This window comes from Macaca thibetana, chromosome 14, assembly GCF_024542745.1.
Source record: "Macaca thibetana thibetana isolate TM-01 chromosome 14, ASM2454274v1, whole genome shotgun sequence".
NCBI lineage: Eukaryota > Metazoa > Chordata > Mammalia > Primates > Cercopithecidae > Macaca > Macaca thibetana.
In genome coordinates, this window is record NC_065591.1 from 18,566,450 (window position 1) to 18,589,424 (window position 22,975).

The 22,975-nt window shown below is 41.5% G+C and overlaps 1 protein-coding gene across 3 annotated transcripts in view; it reads right to left on the minus strand.

Annotated features, from left to right (window-relative positions):
- The window catches only part of CSTPP1 (centriolar satellite-associated tubulin polyglutamylase complex regulator 1), a 230,218-nt gene extending 212,060 nt beyond the window's left edge, over nt 1-18,158 (minus strand). For 2 of the 3 annotated variants that reach the window (XM_050757635.1, XM_050757637.1), the window contains exon 1: nt 17,966-18,109. In XM_050757635.1, the coding sequence (XP_050613592.1) occupies nt 17,966-18,011 (46 nt within the window). In that variant the 5' untranslated portion in view covers nt 18,012-18,109. Of the gene's footprint in view, nt 1-17,965 lie in introns of all 3 variants that reach the window. The other variant, XM_050757634.1, reaches the window with a different exon arrangement.
- Between the last annotated feature and the right edge of the window lie 4,817 nt (nt 18,159-22,975).

Consider the following 22,975-nt stretch of genomic DNA (forward strand, 5'->3'; position numbering starts at 1 on the left):
ACTATATTTTACATATATATGTTGTATACTATGTGTATATATACATATATACTATGTATACATATATACATATGTATAATTTTCATAGTCATAATAAACACTGAATGTTGATTTAACCAAAAATTATAATAATTTTTTGGAAGACTAGAAAGAAGGGAAATTGAGTAGTATAAGAGACCTAAATCCTCATCTTCTATAATACAAAGTCATTAAGTAATATCTAAAATGAAAAAATCAAGAAGAGCAATTTAAGCATGTTATTTTAAAATATGCAGCAAAAAAAAATTGTTTTTAATGGTGAAAAATTTGAAAATGGCCTCCTCTGAGGAATGAGACTTCGAGGTGAGAAGGTTGTGGTGTAGGGGGTACTGCTTTTTTTTGTTATAATTCTTATAGACCCATTAGATTTTTAAAATTCTGTAGTTAAGAAAAATAAACATCAAAAACTTTAAATCTAGCAATTCTTTGGACTTTCTTCAATGGAAGAAGAGGAATTTTGCACTCTCTGGATTCTCCCTCTTCTTTTTCATTTTTATTTTTTTTTATTTTTTCAAGACAGAGTCTCACTGTGTTGCCCAGGCTGGAGTGCAGTGGCGCGATCTTGGCTCACTGCCACCTCTGCCTCCGGAGTTCAAGCGATTCTCCTGCTTCAGCGACCTGGATAGCCGGAATTATAGGCACCTGCCACCACACCCAACCAATTTTTGTATTTTTAGTAGAAATGGGGGTTTCACCACGTTGGCCAGGTTGGTCTCGAACTCCTGACCTCAAGTGATCCACCAGCCTCAGCCTCCCAAAGTGCTAGGATTACAGGCATGAGCCACCGTGTCCAGCCGGATCCTCCCTCTTCTTATCCATTATTTGTGACATCATGTTTTCCTAAAAGAGTTTTTCAATTGTTTCTTCTAATTATTATTTTGTAATGCTTTTGTATTTTTTTCTTTTACCAATTTCCATAGTCAACTTTGCTCCTGTTAGCATTCTTAGTTACTTCTTTTTTAAAAATGATTTATGCAGCCTTACTTCACATGCTTTAATGCAGCTCAGATTACTTGTACTTGGCCCTAGCCGAGCTATCTTTCTTCTTTCCCCCCGTAGCTAATACAGACTTTCTTTGCTCTCCTCAAGCCTTTTACTTCTGCTTCCCTAACTCTAAGAAGATAATCTTGATTCTTAATTCAGACAAAGAAGAGGTCATCAGCTAAACAACACCAACTTCTAGTTCCATTTCTAAGTTTAACCATGTCCTTCATCATCCTTACTTCCTACCTTGTTCTTCAAATACAATTATGCCATGTGAAGCTGTTTTAAGACCACCTTAAGACCTGATTTCTTACTTGGGAATTCTTCCTAATTGAGAAAATTCTTACTTATGAATTGCTTTCAAATATGGTAAAATATCTGTCAATATTACATGTAATAATGAAAGTTGACATTATATTGTTTTATACACACATAATAAAACATCTACCCACACTTTAGGGTTGATAAATTTTTTTTTTAGGTCTCAAATATTTTCAAAGATCCCATAACAGTTTGTAGGTTAGGCACTACACAAACAGTGCCTTCTGGATAAATATGGTCCTGACTCCCACCTCCAAAATAGCCTTGCACCTCTGCCTTTGATCCTAAATTTCCTCGCACTTCTAAAAATGTTCCATCAAGTATTCATCATCCTTTCCTTCCCTTGGATCTTCCCTCTCTCCCTGTACAATGGTTCCTTTCCCGTCAGCCTAAAAACATACTCAAGTTTCTCCCATCTAAAAACTAAAAACAATAAACTCTCTCTTCCTCCTCTTGCTATCACCCCCTCTCCTCCTTTCCCTAATTGGTCAAACTTCTTGAAACGAATTTAGCCTATTCTCAATGCCTTCACCCTCCCATTTACTCTTCAATCCAGCAAAATCAGGCATCTTGCCACACTACTCCATGGAAACCTCCCTTAATGCCACTAACAACCTGTTTTGCAGGCCTTATCTTTTTTGACCTCTCTGAGGCATCTGGTATCATTGAACACTTCCTCCATCTTCAAACTCTCCACCTCCACATCCCTAGTGTCTGTGGCACTGCCTTTTTCTTACTCTCCTCCTAAATTTCTTACCAATCACTTTCCAGTCTAGGAGGATAAATATCTTTCTTTATTGTAAAACTAGCTCTCCGGAAACAAGATTTTGGTTTCTACAATGGGTCTCTAACTCGTAATAGAAAAAAAAATTATTTAGCAGCAAAGTTACCTCCAACGCCCAGCAACAAACCAATTATAAAGAACTAAAAATTCTAAAATTACATGTTCTAAGGTGAACGACTAACTAGAGTATAGAAAGGAATTATTCTGATTATTGGAAATGTTTACAAAGGACAGGAAGTGACACAGAGAAATGACACGCAACATAAAGTTAAGAAAGAAAATAATAAACATTGTAAAAAGGGAACAACTAAGCTCAGAGACAGGGACCAGGGATAAAATAACTTTGTACTAGGGCCGGGCGCGGTGGCTCAAGCCTGTAATCCCAGCACTTTGGGAGGCCAAAGTGGGCGGATCACAGGTCAGGAGATCGAGATCATCCTGGCTAACACGGTGAAACCCCGTCTCTACTAAAAAAATACAAAAAATTAGCCGGGCGTGGTGGCGGGCGCCTGTAGTCCCAGCTACTCGGGAGGCTGAGGCAGGAGAATGGCGTAAACCCGGGAGGCGGAGCTTGCAGTGAGCCGTGATTGGGCCACTACACTCCAGCCTGGGCGACAGAGCGAGACACTGTCTCAAAAAACAACAACAACAACAACAACTTTGTACTTCAAGAGGCAGAGGTACAGGAGAAAAACCAAATACTGACCAGCACATCTGTGCTTCACCTGTGAATAAGGGCAAGCCGCTACTAACAATACAACTTGCCTTGAGTAGGGGAGATGTCTCCACCGCATATACTAGGTATGACAGCTTCCTGTTTGTGTCCCGCCAAAAATATGCTGCCATTCTTTTTGCACACGATTGTCCATTAGATTCAAATTCCCTGCCTCATTGGCAGTTAGCAGGGACCTTATTAAGTTCTCACCTATGAAATATGAGCACAGGCCGGGCGCGGTGGCTCAAGCCTGTAATCCCAGCACTTTGGGAGGCCGAGACGGGCGGATCACGAGGTCAGGAGATCGAGACCATCCTGGGTAACACAGTGAAACCCCGTCTCTACTAAAAATACAAAAACTTAGCCGGGCGAGGTGGCGGGCGCCTGTAGTCCCAGCTACTCGGGAGGCTGCGGCAGGAGAATGGCGTGAACCCGGGAGGCGGAGCTTGCAGTGAGCTGAGATCCGGCCACTGCACTCCAGCCTGGGTGACAGAGCGAGACTCCGTCTCAAAAAAAAAAAAAAAAAAAAAGAAATATGAGCACAAGTGATGTTTGCATCTTCGGCTTCACTTGCCTAGAAAGTCCTTGCCCTGGATTCACTGCTTCCCCTTTTGCTGGCTAGAAATGGCTACAGTTGAGGCAGCCTTGGAAACCATGTGTTTCATTGACTGCTCTGCTAGCTGAAATCCAATGATGACTTCCTAAAGCAGACCCTGCCTTTCACATCCTGGATTTGAATTAAATAAGAAAGAAAGAAAGTGCTTTCTTGTATGAGCCATTGCATTGGGAGGGTGGGGGAGTTAAGTGGTGGAGTTTTTTGTTTTGTTTTGTTTTTGTAACACCAGCTCAGCCCTCACCCTAATACCTTGAGAGATTAGGAGCACCAAACCACCTGAAGTGCCAAACCTCAGTAGACCTCAACAGCTTACTGACTCAGTAGGAAACATTAGTCTGGAGAGAAGGGAATGGTAAGTACTGGTGGGGGAGCAGGGAGATGTCTTCTTATCAATTAATAGCTATAAATTAGAATTTAACTAACACTGAATGGCACCTAAACCACTTAATTTCAAATTAGAAGAATTAGAATCAAATCATAGCTTCACTAACTGCTGTCTATATAAATGGAAAATTTACATAAGTTCTTTGAGCCCCCATTTCTTCTCATGCATAATAAAAATAACATTCATCCTCATGGGTAAATGTTATAACATATTTCTAGCACAATATAATAAATTAGGTCTAAAATAATGACACTACCTCACCAAGAAAATGTTAAATTATCTTCTATATATTAAAACAATCCAGCCGGGCGCGGTGGCTCAAGCCTGTAATCCCAGCACTTTGGGAGGCCGAGGCGGGCGGATCACAAGGTCAGGAGATCGAGACCACAGTGAAACCCCGTCTCTACTAAAAATACAAAAAATTAGCCGGGCGCGGTGGCGGGCGCCTGTAGTCCTAGCTACTCAGGAGGCTGAGGCAGGAGAATGGCGTGAACCCAGGAGGCGGAGCTTGCAGTGAGCCGAGATCGCGCCACTGCACTCCAGCCTGGGCAACAGCGTGAGACTCCGTCTCAAAAAAAATAAATAAATAAAATAAAACAATCTGGCAGGGTATGGTGGCTCATGCCTGTAATCTCAGCACCATGGGAGGCCAAGGTGGGTGGATCACTTGAGCCCAGGAGTTGGAGACCAGCCTGGGCAACATAGTAAACAAAGAATTTAAAAATTAGCTAGGCATGGTGGCACACACCTATAGTCCGAGCTATCTGGGAGGCTGAGGTGGGAGGATCACCTGAGCTCAGGAGGTCGAGGCTACAGTGAGCCGTGATCATGCCACTGCATTCCAGCCTAGACGACAGAGTGAGACTTTATCTCAAAAAAAAAAAAAAAAAAAAAAAAAGAGTCTAAGGAATATATCATATATTCTGTAGAATTTTCTACTGAATTTAAGTTCTGACACTTAAATTGTTATTGAACTGAATGGGAAAGAAGGCCCTTAGAAATTACAAAACCTGAAAGAAAGTGGCTAACAATACTGGCTTTAGAGTCACATAAACTTCATTCAAACTTCAGCTCCAGACATACTAGCTCAGTGACCTTGGACAAGTTATATAACTTAAATGCCAGTTTCCTCAAAGAAAAGTGGGATCAGCCTAATGTCTACCTGCTGTGAGAACTGAACGAGACTGCTGTCTCCTTCAGTCCTCCTGAATATGAGAATGACTCTAGATGGCATATGAAGAACACCTATTTGAAAACAGTTTCCGGGCCAGGCGTGGTGGCTCATGCCTGTAATCCTAGCACTTTGGGAGGCCGAGGTGGGTGGATCATGAGGTCAGGAGTTCAAGACCAGCCAGGCCAAGAGACCAGCCTGGCCAATATGGTGAAACCCTGTCTCTACTAAAAATACAAAAATTAGCCAGCTGTGATGGTGGGCACCTGTAATCCCAGCTACTCCGGAGGCTGAGGCAGAAGAACTGCTTGAACCCGGAAGGCGGAGGTTGCAGTGAGCGGAGATCACGCCATTGCACTCCAGCCTAGGCAACAAAGCAAGACTTCAACTCAAAAAAAAAAAAAAAGAAAGAAAACAGTTTCCACTTAAGACAGTATTTAGGCAGCTGTACTACTTAGAAGTTGAAATATTATCTCTGTATTAAAAAATATATATATGAGACATGATCCCTGCCTAAGGGATTAGAATTTAAAAGAAAAAGTCTTTAGGCCAGGCATGGTGGCTCACGCCTGTAATCCCAGCACTTTGGGAGGCCAAGGCGGGCAGATCACGGCAGATCACGAGGTCAAGAGATCAAGACCACCCTGGCTAACACAGTGAAACCCCGTCTCTACTAAAAATACAAAAAAATCAGCGGGGCGAGGTGTAGTCCCAGTTACTCGGGAGGCTGAGGCAGGAGAATGATGTGAACTCGGGAGGTGGAGCTTGCAGTGAGCCGAGATCGCGCCACTGCACTCCAGCCTGGGCAATAGAGCGAGACTCCATCTTAAAAAAAAAAAAAAAAGGAAAAGTCTTTCCCCTTTTTGTGTCACCTAATAGCAAATGAAATCTGGGAAATGAAGTTACCCAAATACTACTAACTGTAATTGAAAACAAAAGATTAAATTCTGAACAACCAAAGCTGTTTTTAATTACTTGGCTAAGTTTGAGAACTTTCCAGTTGAAGAGCCTGATGTCAGGTCCTTCAATAATAGCTATTTTCGGGCCGGGCACGATGGCTCATGCTTGTAATCCCAGCATTTGGGGAGGCCGAGGCAGGTGGATCACGTGAGATCAGGAGTTTGAGACCAGCCTGGCTAACATGGCAAAACCCCCATCTCTACTAAAAATACAAAAATTAGCCAGGCATGGTGGCAAGCACCTGTAATTCCAGCTACTCAGGAGGCTGAGGCATGAGAATTGCATGAACCCAGGAGGCAGAGGTTGCAGTGAGCTGAGACTGCGCCATTGCACTCCAGCCTGGGTGATGGAGCAAAACTCTGTCTCAAAAAAAAAAAAAATTATTTTATCTTACCATCCCAGGAAAGATAAGAAAAAATTTATAATGTGAGACAAATTCAACCACTTCTTTTCCTTCTAAGTGTGTTTCTCATTTAGAAATACGATATCAAAAATAAATATTTACTGGAAGAACAAAGGTCAAAACAGTCCCTATGTTCAGGCATAGTAATGAAGATTAGCAAGACTCCAAAGGCTATTTGTAAATATAACCTTGAAAAGAAAAAAGGCAAGGCTGTTCTCCCTGAAGATTTAACCTATCTTTTGCCTGTACATTCACGATTCTTTACCATGCCAACCCTTGAAGGGAAGGCAAAGACTGCACACACGAGACTTTAGAAGACAATCATGTTTCTAAACAGCAGGTCTGGTGGTTTACAGACTATCAAGAAAGACAATCAATTTTAGGTTTCATTAAATAGTTTACTCTTAAGATACTGACATATATTAATTAATTCATCCTCTCAACCCTCTGTGAGGTAGCTTTTATCAACTCCATTTGTTGGGGAAATTTGATCAAGGAGAATAATAACAGTGTTTTCTATTTACAAAATACCTTCCCTATAAAGAACTCCACAAGTTTGTCTTTTCAATCATCTTTTCATTCCTGTGAGGTAGGGGGCAATATTACCTTTTCCACTTTTATAGGTGAAATTCTGTGGCTCAAGGAGCTTAATGACTTCACATGATAGCCTGTATTTTATCCACTAACTAGAATGTACTGCTTGAGATTAACACTAGACCATGGACTCAAGGCTTAACTGCACATAACTGACATGTGGAGCTTCTAGTTTTCTCTATAGCCATCTTTCAATGCATCGCATTCCAAAAAGGACTGGAGTCATGCTTGCTGTTTAAGCTCATGTGTTCACTGTTTATGAAGTTTATTGTTATCATTTCTTTAAATTGGACTACTTAAGTTTCATATAGGTGCCCAAGGGCTAAATTATGTTTTGTTTACTGTCTGTGCACTAGCATTGTAAATGATGTCATGAGGAATGTACAAAACTCTTAGACAAAGCAGCAGGGCCAATAAAAGCAGCTCAATTGGGGAAGAGTACATTTCTTCTTTCCTTTTTTTTTTTTTTTTTTTTTTAAGTAGCCATCACACAAAAAGATGACTCATTAAGCCCAAAAGAGGGGACAATGCCATGTAAGCGCTTCTTATGCAGCCTTCCACAAAGAGACCTGAGTGGCAGCATAAGGCATCCTCTTCTGTCCATTTTCCTCCAGGCAGAATGTGCATTTGTGTGGCTACATACACAATTATAATCTCCTCTGAAAGGCAATTCCTTCCATATGACAGGCTGAACAGTGGCCTGAGTGCTAGATTCATGTTGCCCAAGCAGTTAACATGCTGAAATACCAGACACATTTAATCTCTCCTTTCTGAAAAACTAAGATGGGACAGAAGAGGCAAAGCTGGAAAGAACTCCACACAGAGAGAAAGGAGGCCAGCCCAAGTGCCCAAACTCACTTTCTCATGGGCTGAACTTCTTTGTGTGTTGCCTACTTATGTGTCAATTTGCAGGACTTTGGGGCATGAGAACCATAGAGCCGACCGGTTCTGGCAGCCTCTCCATTTGACAAGCAAAGCCGAAGACATGTGGCCTTTCATATATCTTACATTCAAAAGTGATATTGTTTCAAACATGCCTATTTTAAAATATAGAATTTTCCCATTTAGAACAGGTCTTTGTAAGTTGGCCACAGGAGGAGTTCTGCCACATTAATTTAAAGGAGGGGAAAAAAAGTGGCAATGGGCCCTAATGCAGCTCTATCCCTGCCAGATGCCTCTGTTTACTTTGGGCCAGTGGGACTGCCCCAGGTGAGAGAAGTCTGAATTTAAAAAACACCTGATATGAAGTCGTGGGGCACAAGCAGATTTCTGTCTGAGATTACAGAAACTGAAGCTTGTGTTTTATCACAATTACCTGTAATCTCAGGGCTAGATAATAGTGTTAAGGAGACATTGAGTTACACAATAGGACAGCTAGAAAAAAGGCTCTTACTTTCTCCAAAGAACAGTACTTCAAAAGCTAATTGAATGAAGAAAAAGAACAGGCTCTGAAAGTGCCGTCTCAAACAATATTTACTTTTACTAGGTTCCTGCTAATCAAACAAAACTTAGTCAAAAGCTTTCCATGAAAAAAAATACATTTGATGATTTCAGCAGTAATTGCTTTGTTTAAAGAAAGGTGCTTAAGAAAAAACATAGCTAGTGGGATCAGTAATTTGGTAAGTTCAGATGTGTTTGGGAAAATCCCTTCTCTCTTTGATAAATCATTAAAATTCTGCTCAGATAAATGTGTTTTGACTTGAAATTCCAATCATAGAATGAGCTATTTCCTAAGGCCCCTAGGGAAGTAGTGTAAGGGTGATCCCAGCACAGAAAGAGGACCCAGGGATTAGTTTACAAGGGTAATTCCAGTCTTAATCAAAGCATATCACTCTGTCCAACTAAAGGACAGGATCTCATTGAGATGCTCCAAAATTGTAGAAAATCTCCTTCCTTTTTAAAATACTGCTTTTACAAAATGGATTAAATTTTAGTGTTATGTAACCCAAACACAGAAACTATGGTATCAACCAAGAAATTAACCTTAGGTATAATCAGAATTAAAACCGAAAAGATCCACAGCAGATTTAATCAGTCATCCTTTTTGATTCATGGAAGAGGGGAAAAGCATAGTTTCTCTCACATGTTAGGAATTCAGTAACTATTTGTTGAACTGGATTCCTTTCTCCCATTTATTTTAAAGTTTATTCTGTTACTTAAAGTACACCATTCATTCAGCAATTGAGCACTTCACTTGGGCCAAGCATTGTGCTAGATTTTAGAGAGAAAAAGCCTGCCCTCATGGCTCACATTCTAATAAAAAACAGACAGCCGGGTGCCGTGGCTCACGCCTGTAATCCTACCACTTTGGGAGGCCGAGGCAGGTGGATTGCTTGAGCTCAGGAGTTCAAAACCAGCCTGGGCAACATGCTGAAACCCTGTCTCTACTAAAATACAAAAAATTAGCCGAGCATGATGGCACACGCCTGTAATCCCAGCTACTAGGGAGGCTGAGACAGGAGAATTGCTTGAACCTGGGAGGTGGAGGTTGCAGTGAGCCGAGATCGTGCCATTGCACCCCAGCCTGGGTGACACAGCGAGACTCCGTCTCAAAAAAAAAAAAAAAAAAAAAAAAAAAGAAACAGATAATAACCAAGTATACAAGTAGATAAACAAGTGCTATGAAGGACATAAATAGGATGATGAACCAGAAATAGGAAAATGGATCATGTCTCTTCTGCTCTACTGTTATTTTTAAAACTTCAATTTATCTACTCAGCCTCCTAGAATTATTCATTTAGCATATATTGCATTTGTGCAAATAAAAGTGATCCCCAACTTCTGAATAGCATTTGGAATAAAGATTTTAACATTACTTGAATATAATTATAATAAACAAAGTCAAAAATTTTAAAGCTATCTTAAAACCCCAAAATAACATTGAAATCTCTCTGCAATTTACTTTGGAGAAATGGGGGTAGGCAAGGGTTGGGAACAAAATGCCTTAGAACTTACTTGCTTTTTTCCCTCCAACAAAAAGATGTTTATTTATTATATGTATTAAATAGGTTACAGAATCTTTGGAAAAGGAAAATAATCTAGATTGACCTTCCAGGAACAACTCCCAAAAGGCCCATTCCAGAACTAGGCTACCAAGGGAACTACTGTCCCTTCGATGACTGAGAAGCTGCTGACCAAACTGGTAAAAGGCCAAGATAGCTGCTGGCTCTAGAACCAGATAGCTCACATACTCTCTACTTATTACACTGTCCTTTTATGTTATGGTCATTTATGAATATGTCCCATCTATTGTGTAAGTTTCCTGTGGGGAGGGATGCTTTATATTCATATATTCATGCCTGGCTTTATATACAGAAGGTATTCAGGGAGGAAGAAAAGGAAGGAGAAGGGTAGGGGGAGGAAAAAGGAAAGAAAGAGGTGACTTCGTGAACATGTTCACAATTATTTTATGTATTTATTTATTATCATTTTGAGACAGATTCTTGCTCTGTCGCCCAGGCTGGAGTACACTGGCGTGATCTCGGCTCACTGCAACCTCTGCCTCCCGGGTTCACACGATTCTCTTGCCTCAGCCTCCCAAGTAGCTGGGACTCCAGGTGCGCACCAGCTATTGAGCCCAGCTATTTTTCATATTTTTAGTAGAGACAGGGTTTTGCCATGTTGGCCAAGCTGGTCTCAAACTCCTGACCTCAAGTGATCCGCCCACTTCGGCCTCCCAAAATGCTGGGATTACAGGCATGAGCTATCGCACCTGGCCCATAAACATTTCAAAGTGACCAGTTTTATGTATTATAAACCTAGTTTCCAAAGATTTAGGGAGTCAGTGTAACACCTATTTTATTTCATTTCCTTTCTGCAGCAACCAAACACTTTAAGGCCCTAAGAGAATTTCTGCTAACTTACTGTAAACAGCAGTATTTCCTAGCATAGAATTGGGTTTGGAAGGCTCATTAGTTATATTCAAATAAAAATAAGTTTATCAGGATTCATTCACAATCAAAAAATAAAATGTGTCTGGCAGTCAGACAAGTAAATATCACATGCTTTGGTATCAGCAAATACAAAAAAAATTAAGATTAGCAACACTTATCTTCCACATAGAAGGGGTCCTATGTCAGAACCTTTGCCAAGGCCTAAAGAAATTGTGTTAATCTCATGGCTGGAAGAGACTATATCAGTAACTGTTAGATGTTGTCTTAGCTCAGATACTGTGAGAAGCAGACACCAAAACAGGATCAGACATGTGAGAGATGTACTGGGGGAAACGCCCATGACAGAAAATGGGAAGGAAGCCGGAGGAGTCTAGGAGAGCTAAGAGATCAAATGCAGGTGTGACCCTAGTAAAGGAGGGAGAAGGGAGAATGAGGGACTTAGCAGTGTGCAGTGAGTCTTTAAGCCAAAGTCACCCACCAGAGGAGTAAAACATCTCATAGAAGTGGGTCTGTCCTGCCCAGTCATTGACTAGGAGCAGTCTGTGGAAAGTGTGACCTCAGTGTGAACAAGATGTTAGATTCAGAGCTGGGGTCAGGAGTCAATTACCCTTCCCTCCCCACAGTAGGAGATCTGAGAGGCACGCATTCGTGATTGCCACCAGATGTTTACATATTTGCACAAAAATACGGTAATAACACTAGCAGTTAATATTTATTGAGCACCTACACAGGTGCTCTAACAGGATAAATGCTTTCATATATGAGGTAAGTACAATTTTTTTTTTTTTTTTTTTTTTGAGACGGAGTCTCAGGACTCTGTCACCCAGGCTAGAGTGCAGTGGTGAGATCTCAGCTCACTGCAGCCTCCTCCTCCCAGGTTCAAGCAATTCTCATGTCTCAGCCTCCTGAGTAGCTGGGACTACAGGCACACACCCCCAACGCCCTGCTAATTTTTGCATTTTTAGTAGAGACGGGGTTTCACCATTTTGGCTAGGCTGGTCTTGAACTCCTGACCTCAGGTGACCCACCCGCCTCGGCCTCCCAAAGTGCTGGGATTATAGGCATGAGCCACTGTGCCTGGCCTTTTTTAAATTTTTTGAGAAAGGGTCTCACTTTGTCACCAAGGCTGGAGTGCAGTGGCATGAAAACAGCTCATTGCAGCCTTGACCTCCAGGCTCAAGGCATCCTCCCACCTCTGCCTCCTGAGTAACTAGGACTACAGGTGCATGCTGTCACACCCAGCTAATTTTTTTTTTTTTTAATTTTTAGTAGAGACAAAGTCTCACTATGTCCCGTAGGTCTCAAACTCCTGGGCTCAAGCAATCCTCCCTCCTTGGCCTCCCACAGTGCTGGGAATATAGGCGTGAGCCACCACGACAGTACTATTATTACCCACATTTTGAAGATGTGGAAACTAAGGCACAGAAAGGTTAAGTAATTTCTTCTAGGTCATACAGCTACCCAAAGTACAAAGATGATTGTCAATAAAATTCTCCCAAATGGTAGAAGTTATCTTCCTCATTGCCTGCCTCTGAGAGATGAGTCCAGTGGCAAGAAGAAATTGGAATTTTACCATTCTCTGATCCATCCTCATTCCTCGGATGCCTCCTCATGGCAGAAATGTTAAATGAAGACACTGGAATCACTTGACCTTACTCCAGGATCCACATATAGGTCTACACAATAGTTGGAGCCTCACTTTGGGAGTTGCTCAAAGTATTTATAGCATAGAGTTTAACCACGTGGACTTGAATTAGACTGCTGGGTTAGAATTCTAGATCCACCACTTACTGACTTGTTATTTGGTATCTTTGTGTGTCATTTCCTCATCTGCCGAATGGAGATAACAACTGAAACTATCTTCATATGCATCAATATATGTAAAGCATTTAAAATGGTACCTGGTACAGAGTAAGTTCTTAATAAGTCTGGTTGCTTTTGTTAGCTACTCATGTTTGGGGTACCCTAAGGTCAGATTATTCATATTCCATTTCACATATATGTATGAACTAAGTGTGGGAGAGTATACAGTGATAGAAGGTAGATAATGATAAAAGGTAGACAATGACAGAAGGTCGACAATGATAAGTAAAATACAATTCTTGTTCCCAAGAAACTTATTTGCAAGAGCCCCATCCTTAATAAGGAAGCAAGAATTACTGCCCTTTGAACCAATAGGGTTTTTTTGGTTTGTTTTTATCTTTTTAGTGAAGAGGAGAAAACACAAGCTGTGGAATCTGACAAACCTGGGTTTGAACCCCTGCTTTACTAGGCATCATTGCCTGTGTGACCTTGTGCAAATCAATTAGCCTTTCTAAGCCTCAGCTTCCTTCTTTATAGAATGACAAGATGATATTAATAACTACTAATTGGGACTAGTAAGAGTACTCACTTCATATGGTAGTTGTGAAAATTAAATGAGACAAACCACAGTGCCAGGCATATAGGAAGAGTTCAAAAACTATAGCTTAAAAAAAAACTACCCAATTTATTGTAATTCTTCTAAATGTCTAGTCCCCAAAGGAGAAAGGCCATCTTTGATTTCTAGAGTTATCTATTATGCTAACCCACTATCAGCCATAGTGAGAATAAGCAGGTTCCATGGAAAAGAAGAGGCAACTTGGAGCGTGAGTGAAAGCATGCACCTTACCAAATTAGGTGGAGTGAAAAACTCAGGTCGCATGTAGGTGGTAGGTTTGGCAAACCTGGGACCAGAACAGGCTGCCCTTTGGCTCTAGAGAGCTAGCCACACCCAACCAGATACACAGACACACCTCCAGCCTCTGGCAGAAGCTTCCACTAAGTAGGTTTCATAAGGCTGGAAATCTTCTGCGGGTCCTACACAAAGGGTCTATACTTATTTCATCTCCTTACCAGACTCTCCTTTCTCTCTTCAGGCCTGGGCATTAACACAGTTTTTATCACTACATTCTGATGACTGCAGACATGAACATAATTAAGCTATTCTTTAGTGATGATCTTAAGATCTTAAGCCATGCAAGGCCATGATTACAGGTTCCTAATCTACAAAGTCAGTGGGGAAAGGATCAGTTTACCCAACATGATAAAAGATTGATTTCTTTACTAATAGTCAGAAAGGTAAATATAATCCCTAGCTAGCAGGGAGAAAGGGATATCTCTAGATATTCATTGGATAGGTATCCCTGTAATTACACCATAATCCTAAAGAGAGGTCTCCAGATACACTAACCAAGGGGAACTCAACTTTAACTTTTGGGTTTCACTGAATGCCTAGGGCTTTCCAGTCTGCAGTTTTGTTTCTCTGTAAGTATAGCCTTCTTTAGGCCTACACATGCAAGTAACTTTATAATTTATAAAACAAAAACAAATTGAAAAACCACAGGTATTTAAAATTTTAAATCAGGAAATATTTTATTAATCTATCAATCTATTCTCTAGGGAGTGATTTTAAGCGGTCATTAGATTGAGGGTGAATAGGTTGGCCGGGCACGGTGGCTCACGCCTGTAATCCCAGTGCTTTGGGAGGCCGAGGTGGGTGGATAACCTGAGGTCAGGAGTTCAAGACCAGCCTGGCAAACCTGGTAAAACTCTGTCTCTACTAAAAATATAAAAATTAGCTGGGCATGGTGGCAGGCGCCTGTAATCCCAGCTACTTGGGAGGCTGAGGCATGAGAATCACTTGAACCCTGGAGGCAGAGGTTGCAGTGAGCTGAGATCATGCCATTGCACTCCAGCCTAGGTGACAGAGCGAGACTCTGTCTCGAAAAAAAAGATTGAGGGTGAATAGGTCAAAGCAGCATGCTTCTAAGACAGACCAAATTGTAATAGGCAGGGATAGTTCTCAACTAAAGACAAACGCATTTCAGCAGAGTGATACGGTTTGATGAACCAGGAGAAGCCAGTGAGTGGTGTGACCATGCTGAGGGCAGTATGAATGTCTAGTCAGTGGTTAGGACAAGGAATTAAGACACTTAAATATGAAACAAAGCATGAAGAAGCATTTGTATAGGATTCAAGTATTAGGTGGTTGGTTGGACTTCACAAACGTTGAAGCTTCTTCAACCAGCCTGAGACTCTGATTCTGTTTGTAGATTCATTCTCAACACTACCACTGAATTGATCTTCCTGAAAAAGCCATTTATGAAGAGACCAACAACTTCTATTCACCAAAGCACCAATATGCCAAATATGCCAAGTCTTTGGGACATAAAATTCAAACAGCAAACACCCAAGGAATTGAACAATGAACTAGGCTTTTCAAATATTTCATATATTCATTGAGTACTGGGTAAATAAAATACATAAAATCTTTGGAAAAAGTCTAGGCATTGCTTGACATTGATATTGTTATTCATTAAATAAAAAATTATCTGTGATATCAGTATCCCCTTTTAGCTGATTAATGGATGTGGTCACTGTCTTAAGCTCTCTCTATGTGTGTGTGCATATATATATATAATGTATATATATATGTTCATGTATATTTTTGTGTATATATAGCTTTCAAAGACCAGCAGCCCTTAAACTTGGTAAAAAGACACTCGACTTCATTTAACAATACACATTAAATCTACTCTGAGACTATTTGTCACTTAGATTGAAAAAAATGCAAGTTTGATGTATTTTGTTGTCAGGACGGTGGGGAAACAGGCATTCTCTTTCATTGCTGGTGGCAAAATGGTATAACACTTATGAAGGGCAATCTGGCAATATCTATCAATACTTCAATGCATATGCCCTTGATCCACCAATTCCACTTTGTGGAATTTATTCTTGCCTGGCCTAAAAAATATTTTGAATCAAGTTTCCATATTACCAACCTTAAAAAATATTTTAAAATTAATTTTTAAAATAAATTAGACAAAATTTAAAACAGAGTTGTTTTTCATTTAAAAAGATGTTGGTCGGGCGCAGTGGCTCACCCCTGTAATCCCAGCAGTTTGGAAGGCCGAAGTGGGTGGATCGCCTGAGGTCAGGAGTTCAAGACCAGCCTGACCAACATGGAGAAACCCGTCACTACTAAAAATATAAAATGAGCCAGGCGTGGTGGCGCATGCCTGTAATCCCAGGTACTAGGTAGGCTGAGGCAGGAGAATCACTTGAACCTGGGAGGCGGAGGTTGTAGTGAGCCCAGATCGCGTCACTGCACTCCAGCCTAGGCAACAAGAGTGAAACTCCATCTCCAAAAAAAAAAAAAAAAAAAAAAAGAGATGTAAGCCAGGTGCAGTGACTCACACCTGTAATCTCAGCACTTTGGAAGGCCACAATAAGAGGCTTGCTTGAGCCCTGGAGTTCAAGACCAACCTGGACAACATAGTGAGACTCTTTCTCTACAAAAAATTAAAAAATTAACCAGGGATAGTGGCATGTGCCTGTAGTCCTAGCTACTTGGGAGGCTGAGGTAGGAAGATCACGTGAGACCAGAGGTCGAGGCTGCAGTGAGCCGTAATAGTGCCACTGCACTCCAGCCTGAGTGACAGTGCAAGACACTGTCTCAAAAAAAAAAAAAAAGAAGAAGAAAAAAAAAAGATGTGCATGGTACATCTATACAATGGAATTATTATTCAGCAATAAAAAGAAATGAGCTATCATGCCACAGAAAGACATAGAGGAAACTTAAATGCTTACTGCTAAGTTAAAGAAGCCCATCTGAAAAATTTACACACTGTATGACTCCAACTACATGATATTCTGGAAAAGGCAAAACTTTAGAGACAATAAGATCAGTGGTTGGCAAGGGCTGCAGGGGGAGGGAGAAGGATCAATAGGTGGAGCACAGAGGATTTTTTAGGACAGTGAAACTATTCTGTATAATGGAATGGTGAATACATGACATTACGCATTTATCAAAACCCACAGAACTGAACGACACAAAGAAGTAACCCTAATTATTATATATTATATGCAATAATAATACGTCCATATTAGTTTATCCAGTGTAACAAATGTACCACACTAATGCAAGACATAAATAATAGGGGAAACTGTGAGTGAGGGAGACCCAAGATATATGGGAACTCGCTGTACTATCTGCTCAATTTTCTGTAAACTTAAAACTTCTCGCACGTGCGGTGGCTCACTCCTGTAATCCCAGCACTTTGGGAGGCCTGAGGCGGGCGGATCACGAGGTCAGGAGATTGAGACCATCCTGGCTAACACGGTGAAACCCCATCTCTACTAAACACACAAAAAATTAGCGGGGCGAGGTGGCGGGCGCCTGTAGTCCCAGCTACTTGGGAGGCTGAGGCAGGAGAATGGCGTGAACCCCGGAGGCGGAGCTTGCAGTGGGCCGAGATAGCGCCACTGCACGCCAGCCTGGGCGGCAGAGTCAGACTCCTTCTCAAAAAAAAAAAAAAAAAAAAAGTGTATTGTGTGCATATGTGTGTGTGTACATATCCATGTGTATGTGTGCTTTTTTTCATTCATTAAATGCCTTACACACTAAAGATGCTCAAGAAAGTACTACATATACAGTCTTAGCTCAAGAGCTAAGTCAATATCTCAAGTTCTGTTGGAGTGGGCAAATCCGGTTCTGATCCTAGTGCTACCATTTTCTAGTTGTGTGGCCTAACTTACACAAGTTATCTCTTCAGCCCCAGTTTCTCCACCTGCAAAACTGGAAGAAAACACGGTAATTCCTCCTAGGGCAGTTGAGAAATTCAAATGAAGAATAATGCATGTAAAATGCTTAGCACAGTGCCTAATGAAAAAGAAAAGCTCGAAATGTTCGCTGTCGCCGCAATGGTAAGACAGTTACTCACGGAATGACTGATCTGGCACTTGAAGTTCCAAGGTTATTCTTACTCCACTAACAGCAGGTCAATAATACCCCAACAGGGCCCCAAATCCTCAACTCCAACCTGACCCACTTTGAACACAATCCACATTGCCTGAGTTCCAGCCCCTACACTTCAAACAATTCTTTACTTCCCAGGTGCTTTTCTCCTTCCTACTCGGCCTTACAGGTTCAGGCCCTAGAACCCCCGCCTCTCCGCCCCTCCCCACACCACCCGGACCCGATCTCACTCAGACCCGGCCCCCGCCCCCGCCTCCTCCCAGACCCCGGCCTAATTCGTCTGCACGTCTTTCCCTCCCCAAAGTTGAAGGGGGGTTCCTACCCAGATACTCGTAGTCCGGTAGGGCTAGGCGCTCCGGACTCAGCATCCTTTGACCGGGGTGGCTTCAAAGCTCCAGCTCTCAGACTTCCGGAACCCAGGTTGCAGTCTCTCTCCGTTGCCATGGCACCCACGCGGCGGAAAGGGGACGGGAGCTGGAGGAGGTGTCACACAAACAGTCTCCGTGTCTCAAAGTGGAGCTGGCCACTCAAGTTCCGGGGGCAGTCGCTTCACGACGGTCCAGGTTTCTTTGGACTCCCATTGTTGAAGATTTGGTTTTAGAGGAATCTGAGATGAAGAATTCTTTTGAATCCATTGTTTCCCGGTGTCGAAGAATTACTGTCAGCCGCCCATATACGCAGGTTCTGAATTTCATAAGTATCCCTGCTTTTATACACTGTTTATCCTAACTCAATAATAGCCCCCGCCCTTTGGCCCCCATAAACACTTAGTATCCCATTACCTATTTTTATCTCTTTGGTATTTACTATCTTAAATTGCTACAAAGTGCTTAGGTATCTTTATACCCTGGCTGCTTCTAGAGGTCAGAGATGTGTCTTTTCTGCCTACGACAGCTGGACACACAAAAGGTGCTCCTTAACGCCTCTGAGATAATTGCCATTTCTTCTCAATTCTCACTCCGTTGCCCAGGCTGGATTGCAGTGGCATGATCTCGGTTCCTTGCAACCAGCGCCTCCCGGGTTCAAATGGTTCTCCTGCCTCAGCCTCCCGAGTAGCTGGGATTACAGGCGCACGCCACTACGCCTGGCTAATTTTTTGTATTTTTAGTAGAGACGGGGGTTTCACCATGTTGGCCAGGCTGGTCTCGAACTCTTGACCTCAGGTGATCCGCCCGCCTCAGGCCTCCCAAAGTGCTGGGATTACAGGCGTGAGGCACTGCGGCCCGGCCTCAATTCCTTTTTATCTTTGGTTCTTCTTTCTATTCCTAGCCCTTACTATTTGGTACCCTTCCCAGATGTCTTTCCTTTTTCCTACCAAGACATTTCTCTTCTTGAGGGGGAGGGGATGCAGAAACGACATCACCAATTAGGTTTTTTTCCCCATATGCCCAATTGCTCACTTCTCCTTTAAGAGAATATTCTTTGGTTTTCAAGTTCCCAAATATTTTTTTGTCCTTTCCTACTCCTGACAACAGGTCAGAGATCTGTAGCACTCCACACAGTTCAGTCATAGCAGAAAAAGCCAGTCTGTCCTCACTTTTTTGGTGCCCTCCCCCTCCAACAAGGTGAGGTTTGTGAAAAAGAGACAAAGAAAACAAAATCAAGCTATCAAAGGAATGACTGGGAAACCAGTAGACCACCTACACTGGGAGGAAAAGGAAAGAGGAGGTTCTTCTCTTTGTGTTCCAAGTGGCCTATTCTTAGCCTCCTCCAGCAAGGAGCCTCAAACCTCCTAATTCTTGCTTTCCCTTAAAATTGTATATGTGTCTCAATTCTAGGCTCCTGTGAGTCACTCTAAGTTTGGATGTGGTGAGGATAAAAGGACAGAGCCAAAGTAGAGCAGGGCTTAATGTCTTGAGGCAAATCTGATTTTTTTTTTTTTTTTTTTTTTTTTTTTTTTTTTTTTTTTACTAATTTGGTATTTGGTGTGAAGTCCAGCAAATCTGATTTTTTTTTTAATTGCCTTCTTATCTGCTTCCCCATCTAGCTTGAGGTTATGGGAGGTTCATATGTTCCACAGCTGTGGCTTTTTACTATTTTATTAGTAAGGTAATACCATAGTAATTATTAAGAGTGATAATTTTACTTTATTCCCGAGCAACTTGTAGCTATTTGCAAATAATCTTATTTGTCCTCATAAAAACTTTCTGCTGAGGTGGGCGGATCACGAGGTCAGGAGTTCGAGACCAGCCTGGTCAATATGGAGAAAGCCCGTCTCTACTAAAAATACAAAAATTAGCCAGGCATGGTGGCACACACCTGTAATCTCAGCTACTCAGGAGGCTGAGGCAGAAGAATCACTTGAACCCGGAAGCAGAGGTTGCACTGAGCCGAGATCACACCACTGCACTCCAGCCTGGGTGACAGAGCAAGACTCTATCTCAAAAAAAAAAAAAAAAAAAAAAAAAAAAAAAAACCAACTTTCTAAGGCACGTTCCCCTTTTCTAACTAGGGAAACTGAGGCACAAGTCACAACAGTGACTTGTCTAGTGACTTGCCTAGCATCATGCAGCCACAGAGTGGTAGAGCTGGAACTGGATCTCAGCTATCCCAACATCCAAGCCAGTGGTCTGACCACTAAACCACACAGTCTCTTTTTTTAGGGTTTGTTGACCTGGCTTTTATTTATTTATTTTTCCTTTTGCTCTGCCCTGCTAGAAACTGGAAGCTCCCAGATAAAAGAAGATAATGTTGAGTCCAGGCTCAACATTTGACATCGTCTTATTTGTGGAGCATTATCCTGGGACTTGGCGGGTGCTGGCTGCTGGGGTCTGTGTGGTGGAGCTGGGAACCAGCCCCAAGAATATAGCTTTGTTTGGGCATTAACCCATTTGTGGTTATAATAATGATAAGTTTCAGCACCAGTGGCGCCCGACTGTTAATGACTCAAAGAAGGCTAAATAAGAACAAGATGTCATCTCTGGAGCAATTTGTAGGTTTTTCCTGCAGTTCCATCCCTTCCATAAAAATCCGAAGGACCCCTGTATTCCAAGTCAGTCTTCCACTCTGAATGTCCTGAACAGTTTATTGAGGAGGAGGACTTCGAAAAGTAGGAGGTTGCTACAGTAAGGCTTCCCAAAAATTTGAAGTTTCACTGAAACAACAGGTGGCCTTACTGGTAGTGGAATTACTGTTTACATTTTTCTTCCTTATATTTTTCTATAGTCTTAAATTTTTCTATATATGCATGTATTATAACCTAAAAACAAACAAATAATAAATGAGTGGCATGAAAGTCTTTAAAATTTTATAAGCAGATGTGATGACCTTCCAGATAGTGTTTGTTTTTCCCAAAAAGAAGCCACTGCTAGATTTCTCTTCTGTCATAGATTACTTGATAATAGATTTTGGAAACACATTGGTTATTGATGAAATTTTTCAATGAAACATACACTACACCAGTCTTAAGAAGAGTAGAAATATATAAGAGTTGTTAAAATCAAGTGTATTTTTTGTGACTTGAATGTGAAAGAAAGAAAAAAATGTCAGCCTTTGATTTAAATTGACTTTTCAGGTTCTTAACTTATAATAATATATTTCTTAAAAATTTACCAAAAAAAAATAACCCAAGTAAATCTGTAAGTCACAAGACAACTCCACAATCCTGAAAAGAGGCAAGAGGCAAGTGATATGATATTGATGAAAAATAGAGAGAGCATCAGATGTTAAAGGCAGTACTACACCATGAGGAATGTAAACATCAAATTCAGAACAATAAGAAAAAAAGAGACAGAATATATTGAGACGGTTTTCATTTTTGTTTGTTTGTTTTTTGAGACAGAGTCTCACTCTATCATCCAGAAAGGAGTGCAATGGCACAATCTCTGCTCACTGCAACCTCTGTCTCTCAGGTTCAAGCCATTCTCCTGCCTCAGCCTCCCAAGTAGTTGGGACTACAGGTGTATGCCACCACGCTGGCCTAATTTTTGTATTTTTAGTAGAGACAGGGTTTCGCCATGTTGGCCAGGCTGGTCTCGAACCCCTGACTTCAAGTGATCCACCCGCCTCAGTCTCCCAAAATGCTGGGATTACAGGTGTGAGCCACCGCACCCAGCCTTTTTTTTTTTTCTTTTTTGAATATATATAAGGTCTCCCTTTGTCACCCAGGCTGGAGTGCAATGGCGCAATCACAACTCACTGTAGTCTGGAATTCTTGGGCTCAAGTAATCCACCTCAACCTCCTGAGTAGCTGGGATCACTGGTGCATGCCACCACACCCAGATAATATTTTTATTTTTGTAGAGACAGGGTCTTGCTAGGTTGCCCAGGCTGGTTTTGAATTCCTGAGCTCAAGCGATCCTCCTGCCTCAGTCTCCCAAAGTGCTGGGATTACAGGCATTAATGAGCCACTGCACTCAGCTGAGATATCAATTTATCAGATTATAATTTCTGATTTTATAATGAGAAAATTAACAGACATCTCTGGCTCTGCAGAAGACCTATTAAGAGATTGATATGGAAGAAAATCCTCCCTATAATTGAAGACTATAGAAAAGCAAATGATGAATACACTAAACAGTTTTAAACTTCAAGGAAGCAATAAGAAAAGAATAAATGCAGGCTGAATTATTGCTATAAAACAGGTTCAAGAAACTAGGACAAGCTTTTATCACTCATCAAGCAGAAAAGATGCTAAAGGCAAAGTAGCTACTAAGAAATGCAGGTCATGAAATTAATGCTGAGCTACTAGGCACTGCATGAAAGACTTATCTTCCACAAGAGCACAGAAGAAAGTAAGTGTATGCCACTGCCTGGGATTCATATGTTTCAATTAAAAATGCTATTTATAGAAGGTCATTTTGTACTGCCACAAGCCAATACACCAGAGCTTTGGAGTAATTTGTAAAGAAAAGAAATGTTCACAAACTCTTGGGCAGTTAAGAATAACTAATGCATTATAAGAAAGTAGTTAAGGGGATATGGCTTAAATTGAACTGAAGTTCAAAGGTAATTATGGACTTTACCTTCTTGTTATTCTATGTTTTCAAATGCTGCAAAAACAGTTGCAAATTACACATTCATATAGTTTGAAAGGGAGGGTGATTTACTGATTCTTCTTGATAGCCCACAAAAATTAGTTATGCCTTCTTTTGTCCTAGAGTATGCACTTTTTTTTTTGAGACGAAGTTTCGCTCTTATTGCCCAGGCTGGAGTGCAATGGCGTGATCTCGGCTCACCGCAACCTCCGCCTCCCGGGTTCAAGTGATTTTCCTGCCTCAGCCTCCCGAGTAGCTGGGATTACAGGCATGCGCACTGCGCCTGGATGGTTTTGTATTTTTAGTAGAGACAGGGTTCCTCCATTTTGGTCAGGCTGCTCTCGAACTCCCGACCT